At 42.2% G+C, this 18,439-nt stretch overlaps 2 protein-coding genes across 7 annotated transcripts in view; one reads left to right on the top strand and one right to left on the bottom strand.

Annotated features, from left to right (window-relative positions):
• Positions 1–7,100: 7,100 nt before the first annotated feature.
• On the bottom strand, positions 7,101–15,151 carry ERH (ERH mRNA splicing and mitosis factor). Its single transcript, XM_074868027.1, has 4 exons — positions 15,018–15,151; positions 11,427–11,514; positions 10,193–10,313; positions 7,101–7,594 (listed from the first exon to the last, which is right to left on the bottom strand). Exons 1-4 carry the CDS (start codon positions 15,018–15,020, stop codon positions 7,492–7,494), a joined length of 315 nt encoding a protein of 104 aa, XP_074724128.1. The 5' UTR covers positions 15,021–15,151; the 3' UTR covers positions 7,101–7,491.
• A 299-nt stretch (positions 15,152–15,450) lies between these two features.
• SLC39A9 (solute carrier family 39 member 9) overlaps positions 15,451–18,439 on the top strand; it is a 33,653-nt gene continuing 30,664 nt past the window's right edge. For 2 of the 6 annotated variants that reach the window (XR_012628881.1, XM_074868020.1), the window contains exon 1: positions 15,451–16,059. Coding sequence is in view for 2 of the 6 variants with exons in the window: in XM_074868020.1 (XP_074724121.1) it covers positions 15,964–16,059 (96 nt within the window). In the remaining 4 variants the exon portion in view is untranslated. The other 4 variants (XM_074868021.1, XM_074868024.1, XM_074868026.1 and 1 more) reach the window with 4 other exon arrangements.

Genomic DNA, 18,439 nt, shown 5'->3' with positions numbered 1-18,439 from the left:
GGTGCCTATTTTTCCTTGGGATTTTCAGGAGGGAAATACTTCCTGGAGCTATGGCTGATCTGATTTGGGTGCTTTTCTACCAAGAAACAGAGTAACACACTTTTGTAGTTAACGTAGCCCTCGCTCTGATCATTTTGGACAGGCTTTGAGTTCTCCAGAATATCCCAGGTGAGTGTCTTCATTAAGATCAACTGCTTGGTTATTCTTGCATGTCTCGTTCTCAAGCTTTCTAGCTGAAGTTGTTTCATTTTGTATGAATAATGAGTGCTTTTACTTGGAGATGATAGAGGGTGTACTGAGTGATCACTGAACAATTAAGTGTGTTGTAAACATGAAAACAATGCATGTAATTTTAGGAGGTGTTAAATGATTCATTCTTGGTTAAGACTAAGGAGGTATCATTACCACAGTATGGAAGATGGGTAAACTTCATTTAGAGCTGCAGGTGCCTAGAATGATAACTATGTTCAATCAAAGACAAACTTAGACAGGAAAACCTGCAGAAAACTGCTAGAATGAGCAGGAGAAAAAGCAACTTGTTGTACGAGAAGAAACTACCAATCACAAGTTACTAATTTAGCAAAACTGAGATGGGGAATGATTGCTTTTCCTGGGACATGAGGGGAGAAGTACTTGGAGAAAGAGTGTAAAAAGATGCTACTAGCACGAAGTGGATAGGAATTGAAATTAAACTCACTTGCCCCAGAATCTAGAAGGATGCTAATATGCTGAGAAGCGTATTCTGGAACAGCATTACAAGCCAGGCAAGGAAAGTTGCATTGGTTTGGCACTGGCTAAGCTTCTGGAGATGATGGGGATGGAAAAGAAACAATTCTGGATTTATGCACTTCAAAGAGAAGACTTGAATGCTGGCTCTGCTTGCTGCACTCGGGCTATGTCTTGGTGTTTCTGCTATATTCTAGTGTTACAGTGGAATAGATCTACAAGCTAAGAACTCCCTCAGAGATCAAGTTAAAGTACTGAGAGAGGGTTTTTTTTTTCCTCCCCCCAACCCCCTTCCTGCTCTGAACCTGAGAGTAGGCATAGCTAAAAATGAAATGTGGAGCAAGGTTTATTTCTAGAAGTGTTGACTTTCCTCTTCCACCTGGATACTACATTAGGATGCCTTTGCCTCCCAATGAGATTAGCAGGGGGTGTTGAAGTGGAGGCAGGGGCATGGCTGTGATTGCTTTTCTCTCCATTGACATGCATAGCCTGTTTTTTACCTTCCCCTAGCATTTTGCAATGTCCTTGAGCTTTCCCTATCAGTACATCACAGATTCCTGAGGCCTTTTATCTCTTATACAGATTTTTTTTTTTTTTTTTTTCATTTGTTGATGGCTGGAAAGGCTTGGGCAGTGTGCGAGTATATGGTGGGGGCACAGGGGGTTGCATCTGGGTGGCAGGTCTGATGACCTCTCAGGACTAAACCTCTATGACAAGGCATTATGCTGTGTCCCATGTGACACTGTTCATTTGTTCAAAGAGAACATCAGAACAAGATCAAATCTGACTGTTCTGCACCCTGTCTTTGTCACCTGGGATTAGTTGTACTTTCTGTAGCCTAGTGACTACTACTGTTGTGTCATGCAAACCCACTCACGAGTAAGTGATAGCCTGCCATTCGCAGCACTGTCCTAGGTGGCCTGGGGAACTCCAAGTTCAAACGAATGCATGAAATTGGTCAGAGTAGGGATTCAAAGCTTAGGTTTTACATTTTTCATGATATGGGGTGTTCCAGTAGTGAGTCCAATAGAATGGTGGATAATTTAGTTTTGAAGAAAGCTCCAGAAGTCAGCTAGTCAAATCCTGCTCAGAGCAGGTCTAACTAAATCAGGTTGCTCAGTGCTGTGTCCAGTCAGGTCTTAAACATCTCCAAGGATGGATATTCCCAAACCTCTCAGGGCAACAGGTTTGTGTTGGGAGTGTGTGAAACCCAATCCCCATGGTAATTAAGAAAGTAATAATTTAAATTTAGGGGCCTGTTTCCTGCATAGTTAATGGAGCAATGCAGCAGCTGTTTGAACAGGAATTAAATACACTAGATGGAAGCACTGGTGCATTAGAGATCTGGGTCATTCAGGTGTCTCATTTAGCCACTGATAGAGTCCAGAAACACAGTCTCTAAGTACACAATCCAATTTTTCTTTTCTCTGGTCTTGTTGACTTACATGGCACAAAGACAAGGCCTGTAGCAGCTACACTGATTTCCAGAAGCTGCGCATATGTCACTGACGGCTGATGCTAAGATGACAGTGCATATTAACAGTCTTAGTTGGAAGGACTATGAAGATACTGCAGGGGTTTGCAGCAGCAGATTGACTCGGCTGTGCACAAAATGGGTGACAAAACCCTTGCTAATCCTCCACCGGGGATGGCACTGAGCTGGGATACGCAGCATGCAAGTTTTACTTGTGTGTCATATGCAAACTCAGCACAAATAGTAGGAATGAAACCCATAAATTGGAGCTGTGCCCAAACCTCATCCAGATAAACTGTTCATACAGGCATAGTTCAGATTACAGTAATGAAAAAACTAATTGCTAGGATCTGACGTTTCCCTGTAACAAATCCAGATGGGTCTTTATTTAACTTTAATCCTTTTCAGACACAGCAAGGATGAAGCATTTATTAATGGGTCAGAATAGAGAGCTGCCTTGTACTATGCAAACCCTATCTCCATTCAGTTTCAGTGGTAAATTCATTGCCCTGCTGTTTCAGTGAATGGTACATTATATTCAGACAACACTAAGTAACATTGTACGCTCAGTGTAAAAAACCTGGAAGAATTGACTACTATGGCAGAGCTCTAAAACAATTTTCTATTTCAACAGATTTTCTCTTACAGTTTATGTACAGCTAGTACAAGTTATTTATCATTTTATCTTGAGACAGATACTGAAAATATTCGCAGACTTCAAGGGGAAGTGGGTACCTAAGGCAAGTGGTTCAGATGTTCAGTGCAGCTGAGAATCTCAGACTCAGTCACTAGCCTCAGACAAACCCTGTCTCCTGCTGGAGAATTGCTAAATCATGCTCCCTGGCCTGCAAAATACTTTCCCCCCCATGACAATGGTAAGAGAGACAATTTGTAATTTATTTGTTTCAGTGCTCTCCGGGGTCTAGCAGACACTTAGCAGTTTCATAGCAGTTGAAAAAGAAGAGCTTGAAATTACTCTGTACTTGTAATCTAGCTACCCTGGATTTTCCTGTTTATTAGCTTTCTTGATGGATTGAGTTTCCAACATAGCTGAGTTTCAGTACAATCAGGCCATTACTCAGTGGGAATTGCAAATGTACATAACTGTTTATGTACTCTAAAGCAAAGTAGCTGGAGCAATCCCCTCTTCCCTCTGAGAGTAAGTCATCTTAAGAAGTGTCCTTGTTTTCAGCGCATCATGAACTAGTACATTGCTTGGCAAGTGGTAATGAGATCACAACCAGCAACTGCAACTTTCTTAACTCCTTCTAATGCAAGTGAAAAATATGGTGGTTCTTCCAACTTAAAAAATACAAGTGGTTGAGTCTCCTCTTGCTGTAAACAGGCTTTTCTAAAGCACATATATTAGTTACTAACAAAGTTAACAAGGTGGTCTTGGCTACTGTGTACTCTTTTTTCCCCTCTGTAACTGACAGTAGTGTTAAGCACAGGAACTGACTGATGTAATGATGGAGATGCTGCTTTCCTGCTGTGCTTGTGATGGATGTCATGATTTCAGTCTATTTTATAAGAACATGATGATGGAAGAAACTGTAGACAAGTATTTTAACTACCTAGCTTATTTCACCCTCAAAGCAGGAATACAAATTGGATTTTGCTTTTCACAATCCCCCTTCAGCATACTGAAGGGAGGCTGCAGAGTGGGGTTCCTGTACGAGAGTGAGCCTGTTATTATTGTGGTGTCAAATACAACTCAAATTCTAATCCTAGTGGGGTCACCCCCTGCCCCAGTGCATTACTGACTGGCAGGAGCATGCAATGGTAGATAAACTAGTCTTTTTTATATATATATATACACACACATCGTCTTCATATACTGTGCTTGACCTTGTTCTCAAAGCCTCAGATGAGTTGTTTTTTTTTTTTTTAAAAATGACCAGCTGCTCTGCTTGTCGGTGCTGATTGGCAGTCCTGTTCTCCCCTTCCCCACAACACCCAGGGTCTCTTTCGTATGTAGTGTGAAGTAGCATTATTCCTTTCAACAGCAGTGAACATTAGATCAGCTCAGCCATCTCACAAAACTTCACCTTACTATTAGTGAATTGCCGTGCCAAAAAATGAGCGGTACCATTCTGGTCAGCCTCAACTTGCAGTCAGTAGCAGGCAGGCCACAGGCTGTGTGAGGACTTGCCTATTCCATGATCAGAAAAGACACAGCACGGTTCATGGCTCCACAAGCCAAGCAGAAGTCAGGCAGGCACCTCAGTTGCTCTGTACTCCCGGCAAATGGATGAGGGCTCATACACCTCATCGGGCTGAGGCTAGGCTGGCTTAATGGACTTGCTTTAAAAAACGTGTATTAAGTATTTCCACACTTGGATTCCAATCTCTACCCCTGTTTTACAGTACTGTACTGCTCTCTTGCAGAAACAGCCAATATAATTTACTCCCACACAGCAGCAGGCATGACCAACACTGCTACTTGCACCTATCCTTCATGCAGGAAGCACCAGACAATCTGCCCCCGACAAAGCATCCATGGGATGACAGATTCTTTTCTGACATACCTTTTGTAATCATGCAATTTGTTTATGGCTTTACTGGCAAAATGTGCTGCTGAACCTCACCTCTAAAGTAGCTGAACTTGGACAAATGCTTGCTATCTCTTAGCAGAAGTGCTGTCTTACAGCTCCAAGGACAGGCACAACTGGAGAGCAAGTCCTAAACACCCTGCTGTCATCCTTTACTGGAAAGGAGCCAAGAAGCAAACTGGAGAGTAATTTTTCACCCAGCCTGCTAGAGCAGACTACGTTACTAGAGTGCCAGTCTACTAGCACATTGTATGTTTCCCAGTGCTCACAACCCTCTTTACTGTATTTCTGAAGGCAGTGGTTAGTTAGAGAAAGCTTTCCAAATTCTTCTTTCTAACCAGGTGCACATCAGGTAGATGCTGCAGCATTTTTTTTTCCTTCCAGTGTATTCAGTCAGCTGCTCAGTTAAGCAACAAATCTGCTGTTTCATTAATAGTTAATCAAGGAAAAGGCAACTCTAAAGGAATATGGAGAACAGCAGCTCAAGAATGATGCACTAGAGAGTTTTAACTAGTGGTTTATTTCATGAGGAAAAAAAAAAAGACTTGTAGCTGGGTGACAAGGGGAAAAGAGGGATGATGCCCAAGTCCATTTTCTTAAAGTGGTCTACAGACCATATTTTTCTATCAGCAGAAGGCTGAGTCTGGCTCCAGAGGTATAAAAGGAACATTTACCTGCATTTTCCAGTTCCCAGAAAACTTCAAATTACTGAGGTGACCACAGAAGTAAAAAAAAAAAAAGTGAATTAACCTTGAAGTTAAAGCTTGTTTACCTTCCACTTTCCAAAAAACCTACCTTCACAAAGTCCCTTTCATAAAGCAGAAACGTTTATTACCACCTGCTTTAAAGTACCTTCTTCCCATTTTCTGCTCTAATGTGAGAAATTCATATTTTATACTTGTTTACTGGTCTTAGTTTGCAGTTGTTATACTAGAGCCAAAACCAAGACAGAGGAAGATATTTTTTTTTAATCAGACCAAACTTTAGGTTACCTTTGAAGGAAGAGCTATGTTGTGTTCCAAGTTCCCGATTACTATACATTCAGCATACTCCTTGTGCTTTTTGCAATAAGGAAAGAGCTCATGTTGCTGGTTTTTGTTAAGTTGAAAACAAGCTCACAGAACGAGGAAAATATTTTTAATGCAATAGGAAGTGAGAAGGGATGTTTATTTGGCTTCATTTTAAAGACTGCAAAATCACATCCTACTTAGCACCCTGGATGATCCACCATGAGAATATTGGAATTTTTACCAAAAAAATTGTGAACATTTACCAGAAGTTAACCTCAAACATTTTAGGAAAGAACGTGTTATTTTACTACTTGCTATATGGGAGGGTAAGCTGTACAAGGTGTTTAAATAACACTGTTTATATTACACCTGAATGTTATTACATGGGGCAACAGTGAATTTTGTAAGTTTTACTTACTGTGTCAACCTGCATTTGGATATAAAACTTCCATACAGAAGTATTTACAGATTTAAGTAACCTTAAGTGGATTAATATACTGCTGACCCACTATGCTTTGAAAATCACTATAAGGGAAGCATGTTTTGACGTCAGCAGATTGAATTGATTCCTGGTCACTAGAACTGCAGAGCTGATAGGTCTAATCTCCAATTTGTATTTGTGTTGAGAAAAAAGTTCAACACCCCCTCCTCCCACTATCCTTCTAAGAATTTCTCTCCAGTAATTTGATTCCAAGTCTTCAGCAGCTCTTTTACCACTTGAGCGAAGCTATTTTTATTAAAGCTTTACTGTAGGCAGTCCATTTGACCTCAGAATCTCTTAAGCCAATCTGTTTGCTGTGAGGTCCACCAGAAACTATTGGTGTGCATTAGGAAGTTAAGTGCACTGGAAAGAATTACATTCCTCTGTTAATCCTGGAACTTCTCCTGGTTGAGCATACCTGCACAGTCCCAAGACTCAAATCTGTACCTACAGTAGGCAAACTCTGAACTAACACAACGGCACAAAGTACCAAGCCAGCCTTATTTTCCACCTGCTGTATTTTTTAGTCTAATGTGTCCTTCAATCCAAACTTTTTCAGTACAGCAGAATTATCCCTCTGCTCTTACCTGCCACCTATCCCAGAGCAGACACGCTTATCTGAATATAAATGCCTTGTAGAAAGATCAAGTTTAGTGTGCAAGAGGGTTGCTGTGTTTCCCAAAGATCCCCAGGAAGGACAGCAGTCAGGACTTGGCAGGCCAGAATTTGAGCCATTCTGTAACACAGCAAACAGCTGTTCACTCAGTCCACATAACCTTTTGAGCCCTGTTTCTTGGCAAACAGGCAAGAAAGATTTTAATTTGTTGTTTGGCAAAAACCACAAAATTCAGCACTCGTTAACTAAAGGGTAGTTTTTTATTCCCCGTTCAGACCGCCTCAAGGACATAACTAAATGTTGGAAACCCCACAGAAGGGCACATACAGTGAATGTGGTGAAATAGAATGTGAACAGCCCCAGGGGTTCAAATAAGGTAGGACCATTAGCTAACCAGAGGAAAAAAACAATTAAAACTCCGCTGAAGATGTTTTAACACTTTCTTCTCCATTTACACTGAAAAAAGTCAATTCCACCAAAATCCTTGCATCTCTAACAATACATTCAGTCCTGGCTAAAGAGTTTAACAAGATGGCAACAGGATGACTATAATACAAAACGTTCACTACTACACTCTGTACACACCTGTTGTCCAAGCCCTCCCCCTGACCCATGTAATGATGGTGCCCCCCTTATTTGCTTGCTTGCTGGGCCTGCCTGCGGAGGAGGACGTAGATCTTCTCCTTTATCCAGTCTTTATTGTATGGTTGGTATGTCTGAGTATCAGCACGGTAACTAGAGGAAAAAAAAAAAAAGAATTAATGTACTACCAGTCTGCCCTGTAGTACGCTTACCAGAAGAGCTTCACAGTTAAGCATCAAGTGTATGAGGCAGAAAGTTGCGTACAGAACACAAGTAATATCAGAAGTAGATGGGAATTGCCACTTATCAAACAGATTTACCCTGTTCCCTAAAAACCAGTTACCCAGCAGATCAGTAAGAACCTGAACTAAAACTAGATGCTCCGAGGAGTACTGAGTGCCTGGATCACAGTGTGTTCACATTTTAGTTCATGAATATAATTACTTATGGGAGACAACAAATGGAGCACCTTAATATTCTGGAGCTCGGAACAGAGAATAGTTCCACCAGGAAACAGTTTCATTTGTCTTAATGAGCCAAGCGCTTCTTCAACACTACTTCAAGCAAGTGTTCATGTAAGTTTTCAAATGTTCCACTTCTGTTTGGAATTTTTAGAAAATGAATAAAAGCACAATTTTCCAGGAGCAAAGGTAGACTCATAGATGGATGACAGTTGGCAGTGAGGGCAAGCTTACACCTAACAAACAAGGACACTTCAGAAAACTTAAACTAAAAACAAGAACGCACAGATTCATTTTCTTTGCTACTTGGGGATAGTTGATAAAAGTAGTCCACTAGCAAGTTTTCTTGCCAGGGTCAGATAACTCAGTTACTCAAGACACTGTTGAATTGAAGCAGAATTAAACTGAAAAATGCAAGTAAATTGTGTGAAGTTATCTGTGTAGATTCATGCTCTCCTTTCCCCATTAGTCATTGAAGTTGAGTGTTTTTTTGATGAAGATGGTACTTTCAGCAAATGCTTCAAGAACTAAGAAGTCCCAGTCAGTTTTTAAATCTTAGTACACATATTTCTGATCAGGTAAGAAGGGTGAGATGGTCATTGGTAAGAAAGTAAGTAAAAATCCAGAGTTAACTCAATCCAGATCAGTTCTTATCTAAGGAAAAAACCCTAAGCATACTGTTTCTAAGAAAGCCTTGTTGTTTAAAACCCAACAAGACTGGTTCAAGGCCACAGAAAGAGTTTCAGTACATATTGATGATACAGTAGTAGTTGCAGTGCAGCATAAGAAATGTTAGTTTCTGGAAAAGTTACTGATTTCCACCCCCACCTCAATCCATTCATAATGCTACACTGCAAAACCAGTAAGTACTCTAGGAATCTCCACGAACACAAGACATGTCTGGTACGCTATGTGTGCCATCTGGTGGAAAACTATAAGCTGAAGTAGAATTTGGCACAACACTGAGTTGTACAAGCCTAATTAAGAACAGCACAAGACCGTACTAGCAAACAGTTGCTACTTCCTAAAGCAAGTAGCTAGCTTCAGTCTGTTAGACAAACTAAAACAAAGCGTGTCTTTCAAACTGCATCAGCCCAGCACTGTAACACCTGAAGAGCAAACGGGTCAGAATGTCTAGGGACAACTGCAGAAACTGTAATCCTGTTTCACTTACTCTACTGAAAACTTTAGTAAATGGCATTTGTAATAAGTCACTATCAGTAACACAGATCCTGTATGTACATCAGAATGCAAAGGAAAGCAATCTGATGCTCAGGGTTTTTTGAAACAGCTTTTTATTTTAAACTGGAATTAACTGGCCAAGGCTGCTCACTGTGCAGCCACACAAGTACTTGTGCTGGGATTTCAGACAGAGCAGTACAGCTGCAGGAACATCCACACCAGATACTCACTGCCTTAAAAAGAGTATCTGGAATTTTGAGATTCAAAAGCCAAATACTATGTCTTTTGTTATTTGAATATGACATTTCTATGTCCTACAGAATTTCTGCAAAGTTGATACCACTGTCACACCAAACCACTACCTGAAATTTATGGTATATAAAGCACTCATGATCTGGACTGAGTGATTTAATTACAATGTGATGTTCTGAATAGTCAAATTTAACATTCAATTTCACAGTGCAGTCAGAATGGAAGTACACCAGACCACCTGTGCATGTCCACAACTTTAACACGCAGATGAGAACTGGAGATAATGTATTCACAAGAACACTTAAAACAATTAGCTAAGGCTCTCTGGAGGATTGATCTGTTCCTCAATCACTTCATCAGGATTTACAGAAACTTCCATGTTGCTGTACCTTGATCAAAATAAACACTTGGCTGCAATGCACTTCTGTAGACCTCTACCACACCACTAGCACAGGCCTCAGCGGAATAAAATTCTGTAATTGTTCTGCCTCCTTAAGAATTGGACCAACTGCCCAAAGGCAGATACAGCCCCAGCTTAAACAGATTTTAGCATTAATAAAATACACAGCTGTATTAAACTACTGGACTTTAGTATTTGAAATGCTGGGAGCTTCAAGGTGACTAAATTCCTAGTGGAACTGTCAGTTTCTAAGCCTTCTTTAGAGATGCTTTATTTCAATGCAGTTAATTGGACTGGGCAACATGGCATGCCAGCTGCAATACTGCTGCCTTACAAACAGTTATTGCAAAAACCACCCAGAACCTTACCAGATTTCACATAAAACGTGTAAGAGTTTAGACAGAAGACTTCTCACTTCTCTAAGTCACTGAAATGGACTTGTACAACTGAACTTACACAAGACAGCTGAGGTCTGCCAAGTCATCGATGAAGTCAAACAATTGGCTGATATCATAGGTAATGGAGGGACTGTTGGGATTCATTCTCTTCAGATGCTCTTCATACATTTTACAGACTCCTACAGAGAAACAAGATTAACAACACAATATTAAAAAAACAACTGTATTTGCTGAAACTTCTTTGGCTATTGAACCATAGATATCAGCAAAGTTTAGAGATGACTACCATGAAAACAGAGACTTAAACTTCTCACTCAGATTTTGCAGAGTTGAAATGCTTTTGTTCTAGCTATTTGCACTGAAACATAATACTATAAAATCAGGTAAGATGCATGAAAGGAAGCATTATCATCATCTAGAGGAAAAAGTGTTAGTTCTGTCAAAGATGTAACTTTCCATGCAGTAAACTCCAACGGAAACGTGAAATTCCTCTGAATAATTTTAAAAGAGCAATTGCAACATATATTCCTACTCTACAAACACCTGAGAAAGAGCACTAATGTCAAATAAACCTACTCGAATCTAGTAAGAAAGATCATTCTTGATGAGAGTCGAACAGGGCTACTGAGGTAAGAGTTAACAGCACAAGCCTGCATATGAATTTAAATCAGTTTTATTAAGCTAGCCCATAAATAATTCAGCTACATTTCAGAAGAATATATTATTAAAGTCAGCACAGAGGCTTTACATGGTCTTTATTATGCTTTTGTTTGCCTTGCAAAACTTCCTGAAATTAGAATTTTTAATGTTAAGTGAGCTTCCACATTTAAATCATACAGCTGTGGTATTTCAATCTTCTTTCCAAGCTCACTATGTGCCTCTTAAAGTCACACAGCATTTTTTCTCTGGCACACATGCCACAAGGCTGCAAATTAAGTATCAGTTGCACACATACTTTTATGTATTATTTCCACTAGCAATCTTTCCTTTACATGGCTTGCACAAAAATTAGTGAGAGTTAGGCAATATTGCCTACTCTCACGAATTGAATGTTGTTCAATCTAGTTAAATCAAAAAGAGACATTTAATATAAAAAGAAGTTTTAGAAACAAAAATAACTATTTTTTAGTTTGCTAAAACATTAGTAAACTGAAAGCATGAAATTTTTGCATTTTTTTGTGAATTACCTTGGCAAAACATGAACAGCAACTTTATTTCTTACTGGGTAAGTTTGGGAATATGTCAAAAATGGTGTTTTAGTAACAGTTTTTGACTGCCATGTCTGCACCCACCTTCCATGCACTCATTCACCGATTCATAATCAGCATATGTTCTGCCTTCTGGCCTCTTGGTCGGCTGGACAAGTAAAATTGTGTGAGACTGAAAAACAAAATAAACACCAAGAAAACAGGTTACTTGCAAAATCTGAATATTTTGTTTGAATTAAGTTATTTATCTGAATGAAGCACTAAAAAGAAGCGTAATATTAAAACAATGAACTAGCAATCGAGGACACATTTTCCAAATAGTATTTATTGTTCATATAAGCTGTGTTAATATTTTTTTATTTCCAATCAGTCCTATCAATCCTTATGCAACTTTAAAATGTGTAAAGTCACCAGTAAACCAGCTACCGTGTTGAAAAAAAATACCATAGAAATAGTTTCTATTTAAAGACAAAAGCAAAGCAATATGAGAGCTATGCTATTAGTGCACTTACTTATTTTATTCTAAGTGAAAGCTGTTGGTAAGATTTTTAAATACCCCAGTTAAAGAGCAAGGAGGGAGTCCAATTTAACTTCATTGTCAGTCTCACGGTAAAGATTTTTAACAGAAATAGATATTTTGATTTACTCAACTTCAAGGGAACACAAATTATACAACAAATCCACACTTAGTATTCAAGATTATTTCCTGCAAAACAGATGCACTGATTTTTCATACTTCAGTGAGTCTACTGAAACACTAATTATGACAGAGATAACTGTTCCAAATGTCAGAGCCTGTAAGCTTGTTCTTCTGCAGGGGGGACTTAGATGATTGTACGGTGTGTGGCTTGCATTATTTCTGCAATATTTTTCACTTGGCTACAGCAAGTAATTTGAGCAAACAAGCAAGATTTTTGAAGTCTACACAATCTGTGATCTAATTAACAGGTTACACAGCACAGGAAGTTTGCAAGCATGCTACAAAACACCATTTCTAGTGCTGCTAATTGGATCCAACACTTTCAATGGTAATATATGAGGTGAGCACATAACACATAATATTCATGAAGGCAACTACAGAGTAAGACACACTGGAAACAAATACCAAAGCGTATTATTGGGTTTAAATTAACCCGCTGCTGATAGAAAAATCCTGACCCACGCTTTGGACATATGAGTGAAGATACCAGTTTAGGGTTCATCAAATGCAGTGACAGAAAAGAAAAATGGCAAATATTAGGATATATAAGGAACATGTAAGAAAACAGGACAATTTTTTATACCATAACTGATAGTGTTCCCATGCCTGGAATACAGTTTTCGGTTCTTAAATTCTGTCTCCAATAACATGGTAGGAGATTCAGAGAAGCCCAGGAAAAAGTTACACAGAGAAACGGAAGCAGCAAGGCTTTTCCCAATCAGAAATGGAAAAAGAAGGGAATTCAGTGCCACACACTGTACCAAAATCATACAAAGGAGACTAGACCATTTAAGTCCACTTTTGTGTATGGCAGAGGATGCTAGATTTGAAAGGAATTCCCCAAGGGGGGTGGTGGTATCTGGCTATTCCTAAGTGCATTGTACTCACACAGGCGTGTCTTACCAGGGAGTCTGAACGACTGCCAAACTTTACTATAAAATACTTTTTCCAGCACTACCATTTTTATTTGCTGGTCACTGATGACAAGGCTTGGTTCCAGGACTTGCAATTCTGACTTCCTGGGAGCATTCGACTAAGGATCTCTTAATAACAACAATGGACGACACGCATCTGCCAGTTCAGTCAGCATGTTCTAAAAAAGGCTGTGTTATTTCAGCACCAGAACGTCTTGCAAACTATATTTGTGGTGTCTGATTACACATGTGTATTTATCTCTTTCAACTAAATTCAGTATTAAAAAAAAGATGTGTTTGACAAAACCTAAGAGAGCATAGATAAAACTGAACAGACCAGGAGTTACAGAACTGTATCATAATTGAGTGAATTCTGTATTTGCTTTCTCAGTATCTTGCTGGGGAATCATTTTAGGCTTTCTGGCTATTCCTCCCATTCTTTGCATGTTAAATGAATGTATATATTCTGAAATTATCCCAATAATCAGTTTATAGAAAAAAAAAAAAAATCAGTGAGCCAGACATGTAAGACAGTTCTTTCACAACTTTACAGTAGAAATTCTTTGGGCTTCTGACTTTAAACCATTTATCACTTCAGATACTTTACAATATCCATATCAGATACTGATCTGACACTGGGACCATCCATATTGTAGAACTAACATACGACATTCCAAAGACTTCTTTGGGATTCTTCCCATTACTTTACCTTAAAGGAAAAAAAGAAATAAAATTGCTCCTCCTCTCCTACCATGCAAGTACAAAAAATTGACAAGTTCAGAACCCGGAGAGAAGTTTCCTCCAACTATTACCTGCCCCGCTGAATATGTACCTTGGCAACAGGGCAAAAATCAGTGTGATTAATAACTATTATGCTTTTCTATAGGTATAAATCTTGCTGTTAGGAAAAAGAAAACCAACACAAGTGAAGACCCATAAACCTTCATGCATTAGGACCAGGTCATCTGGAAGACCCCAATATGGACTCATTATTCTGATGCGCACGTTGGGTTTTCTTGCATTTTCTTTAAAAGCACAGTTGCACTGCCTGCTGTTAAGCAGGACACTGAAAGAGATACCACCAAAAGCACTCCACTTACTGAAGACACAACCCCGTAAAAATGGTTAAGGGAATGCTGACAGCCAAACCAGCAGGACTTAGGAGCCAGGCTGTATCTGCCCAAAGAAGCTTCCACCAATTGTTGTCTATTCAACAACAAAGTGGAAAAAAAAAAAAAAGATAAACAAGTATTGTAAGAATAAAATGTGTGGTGATGCAAATACGAGTAGTATACTGCACACACCTAAATACCCTTCAGTTACTTCTGCTTGGCAGAAAAAGTGGTTTAAGTGTCACCTTTAATTTTGGAGAACAGGGACAGGGCTTATAGCTGCTCATCCTCGCAGAAGCTAACTGGTTTTGAGCAAGTGCCAGACAAATGTAGAACTTTGCTGCAAACACAGAAGCAGTCGTCCTTCCACCGCAGGACAATAGCTTGCTTCAGCATATTCAAATTTATTAGATGAACGCAACAAACTACTGTGACTGGTAGGCCTTTGTCCTCTAGCGTGCCGTTGGAACAGCCCACCAGCGCAAGCTGCCGCCCTTCTCTCCTCCAAGCCCTGGGGAGGAGCAGGGAAAGCAGCATAGGTAGAAACAGCTTCGATTAACTCGCATCAGCCGTTTACGGTCGGCACACTCGACGGATCCGCGAAGCCAGCGCTCGCAAGGAAGAGCAGCTCTTCCATAGGCGCCCGGGCAGGCCCGCTCCACGACAGGGCCGGAAGCCTCCCCACACCTGCCTCCCCGAAAGCAACCGGCCTTTGTGCCGGGGAGGCTCCGGCGGGGCGGCCTTTCGCGAGGCCGCTGCCCCGCCAGCACGTGCTGCCGCCTCCCCGCCCGGAGCGGTGGCCGCGGCCTTCCCCCGCTACCCGCCGCGCCTTCCCGCCCGCGGCGCCGGCGACCGCCCCTTGCCCCAGAGGGGGAGAGGAAGGCAGCGTAGGCGGCCCGCGCAGGGTGGAGGGGACCCGCCAGCCGGGCCCGCCGCCCGCCCCGCTCACCATCACGGCTCCCGCTCCTCAGCACCGCCGTGGAGAAGAGGCGCGCGACGATTCCCCCACAACCCCCCGCGCCCGCCGGAAACGCCGCGCTAACGGCCGACCATAGAGCTCGCGGCGCCAGAGCGCCCCCCGCGCACGCGCACGCCAGCCCAGGCCGGCGGGCGGGCGCGCGCCACACGGCGGGGCGCTGAGGATGCCGGGAGCGGCCGACGGCGCCAGGCTGGAGGGGGCGGGGTGCGCGCGGAAGGCTCTGAGCGGCCGCGCGGCCATCTTTGATGAGGGAGCCGCTCCTTCCCGCCGCGGGGCGCTGGGCGGCCGCGGCCTCGCCCGCCATCTTGAAGTCGGGAAGCGCGTGGGCGACAACGGGCGGAGGGCGGGGTGCGGTGCGGTGCACCGGAAGGGGAAGCGCTGGGTCGCGGAGGTGCCACTTGGCCTCCGAGGCGGCGGCGGGGGCGGGTGGGCAAAGGGGGGTGCGCACAGGTGCTTAGGGGTTCCCCGCGCCTTCCTTCCGCGGACGCGGCCCGTGCAGGCCCTCAGGCCGCCTCGGCGCCCGCTGTTTCCCCCTCGCCTCCCGCTGGGGGCAGTGGGGTACCGGGGGAGGTTCCCCCCGCCTCAGGTGAGGGTCGGGCCTGCCTGCCCCGGGGCCGCGCCGCCCCCTCCCGCCAGCCGTGCAGGTGTCTCCCTGCCTGTCCCTCCCCGGGTGCGCCGGGGCTCCCTGCCCGCCCCTGCGGCGGTGTCGGGCGGCCCCAGCGGGATAGCGGCTGCCGCACGCCGGGCCCGGAGGGGCCGCCGCTGGGGGCCGAGCCGGCCGGAGCCGCCGGGCAAGAGAGACATGGCTGAAAGCCTTTCCTGGGAGCTCGGTGTCTGCACGGGTTAAGGCGTGCGGGGCGAGGTGGAAAAGTTGCTGTTGAATTTCACTTTAAGGGACTGGACAGAAAGCAGCGAAATGGATGACTTCCACTCTATCTGCCTGCTGTCTCTGGCCATGCTGGTCGCCTGCTATGTGGCAGGAATTATCCCCTTGGCAGTTAATTTTTCCGAGGTAAGACAGCTTCGCCAAACTGTTCGTTGGTTGCTCTGGGAGAAACTAGACGGAGAGATCTACCAGCAGGAGTTCATGCTGTCCCCTTGCAAGTACGGCAGTGCTGTTAGGGGCGATGTAGTAACTTTAAAAGATTTTTGAGGAAGTTGTGAATGCGATATTCTAATTCAAAATCACAGTGTAAAGTTATGCTTGTTCTACAGTGTGTATAAAAGTCAACTTTGAGCCAAGCGTCTTCACTACAGATTAAGCGAAGACTCAGCATGTAGTGGAAGGACACGATAGGAGCTGGACATGGTTATTCTTAGAAGCTTATGTCAGAAACTACTGAAGTCAGATTAACTGTTAGTACGTGTCTATGGGCTATCAAATTAGGGCTTTTAAAAGCAATTCCGAGAATGTTCTCAGAAAACTTTGTTTTGGTTCCCAATTTTGTTCCTAGCTTGTGCTGCTGAAAATTAAGCCTTCAAGCTACGTTACTGTCCCATGTAACTCAAGGCATTCTTTTGGAAAAATATCTTGGATACATACTTTATTGTTAAAGGAGAGGGAGACTTTCGTAGATTGGATGAATTTCCAAGCAGTACAGGAGTTTAGAAGTAAGTGTATGTGGGTGCTTCTAAGAAACGATTGTTGAGGTGAGGATGATTGTTACAGTGTCTGGAAGTCTCCTAATATCCTCTGATGCCCGACGGGTTTTTCTCTTTATAAATGATGATTATTGTATAGAGGTGTGGTGTGGTGAGACTTTAGTTGCTCTAACGTAATAAGAATTCTCTTACGAGGGGTTTCCCATTTCTGCTGGGAGCAGTGCTGGTTTTGGAAAGCAAAGTGCTGGAAGAGAGGTGTGACTTGTTCCTGCGTCAAGTCATAGTGCTGATTGCACCTGTCCTTTGGTCCTGTTGTTACCAGGAGGCTTTGGGAGCAGTAGACCCTGAGCAACATGGAAGAAAACACCGTTCTGTTTGGTAACAGTACAGTTCAGCTAAATGGATCGAAACATGGCAATGTATTCTGAAGCCTTTACATAAACATTAGCATAGTCCTGTTTTGCCAGTGCTTTGTCTGATGCTTTGATGGACATTCCTTTGTATGTCTTCAATGCTGTTGCTTCCACTGTCTTGCTTTTCAAAACTCACTTTTGGTCTGAAGCTTATGAAGGATTTTATTGCAAATTTGCTGAGAACACTGCCTAACGCTCTAATATTTTATCTTTTTTTAATTTAATCTTGCACTTCCTCATGTATGTACTGATATTCACCTGTTGTCTCTGACTTTATATTCAGTGTTGTTTGAAGGTAGAGTTCTTGATCTGTGTTGATTTGGTTTGTTTATATATAGTTGAATCAACGGGCTCCTAAACCTTTTGGGGCTCCTAACAGCTGCGGGAATACAGATCTGTTGTGGATCCAAACCCAGCACTCTGCATAAGCAGTATTCATGTACTTATTAGCCTTTTGTGTGCACAGTATTTTACCAACAGTACACACATGCACAATCAAGTTTACTGTGGTATCTTAAACTCTCAGAAATTCTTGACTCAGTTTTACACTTGACGTAAATTAGATAATTTAAGGATCCACATGCAGTGCTGGTTTAAAAGAGGAGCAGAATCTCTCTGCAAATTATGTACAAATACTAACTACTCCTGGAATTGTTCTAGTTTGGAGTTAGAATTGGTTTGTTTTAAATGATTGCTTAGGGCTCTGCAACAAGGACAATTTCAAACTGAAATGACTGGACTGTGCATTCTACTGTTTGCAGAAAGTTTTGCAGATGACCTTAGTGAGGAAACATTTCTCCTCCCACTGGCCACTTATAATGGTTAAGACAAAAATGAATGCTGTACATAATACACCCCAGATGCTGGAGAACAATAAAATTATTCATTAGTGTTAATACATTCCTTCAGATGAGATTTTTGCCATGGAACCTATTGGTTGTGTTCTGATTTCATGCTAGTTTCTATTTTTTTAAATTATATTTGGATATTCTCGATAGTATAAAACTCCAGCAAAGCCAGACATGATTAAACATTGTGGTAAAAAGGTACAGACTGAACAGAGCTTCACTTTATTTCTCTGTGCAGATGTACCCTCTCAGCTTAATCCTGATTTACAGTACTCTGTTGGGCTAACTTTGGGCTGGAAACAACACTATACCAGTTCTTGAGGCTATCTCTTAAGTTGTAGTCTAAATGCAAAAAATAAAGAAATTGAGTTCTAGCAGTTTGAGTGTTGTGCTGGTATGACAGGCAGTATTGACTGGACTGAGACTTCGTGCTGCTGAAAGTGAGTTTTTGATAGGTCCAGGTAAGAGTTTCCGTGCCATGCAGATTTAAACCAAATACTGAGCAGTGGAACAGTTTGCTAATTTGAGG

This window comes from Strix uralensis, chromosome 4 (genome assembly GCF_047716275.1).
Source record: "Strix uralensis isolate ZFMK-TIS-50842 chromosome 4, bStrUra1, whole genome shotgun sequence".
Lineage (NCBI taxonomy): Eukaryota > Metazoa > Chordata > Aves > Strigiformes > Strigidae > Strix > Strix uralensis.
Note: the sequence above shows the minus strand (reverse complement) of the source record. Positions and strands in the feature narration are given on the sequence as shown.

Bases quoted from the DNA above. Each gene is read 5' to 3' on its own strand.
- ERH (XM_074868027.1), bottom strand. The intron at 10,314-11,426 runs GTGGGTGCAGAC...GTTTCTCTGTAG, and splicing joins GGTGAATGAGTGCATGGAAG to GAGTCTGTAAAATGTATGAA. The intron at 7,595-10,192 runs GTAAGTTCAGTT...TTTTTCCTCTAG, and splicing joins GCAGACCTCAGCTGTCTTGT to TTACCGTGCTGATACTCAGA.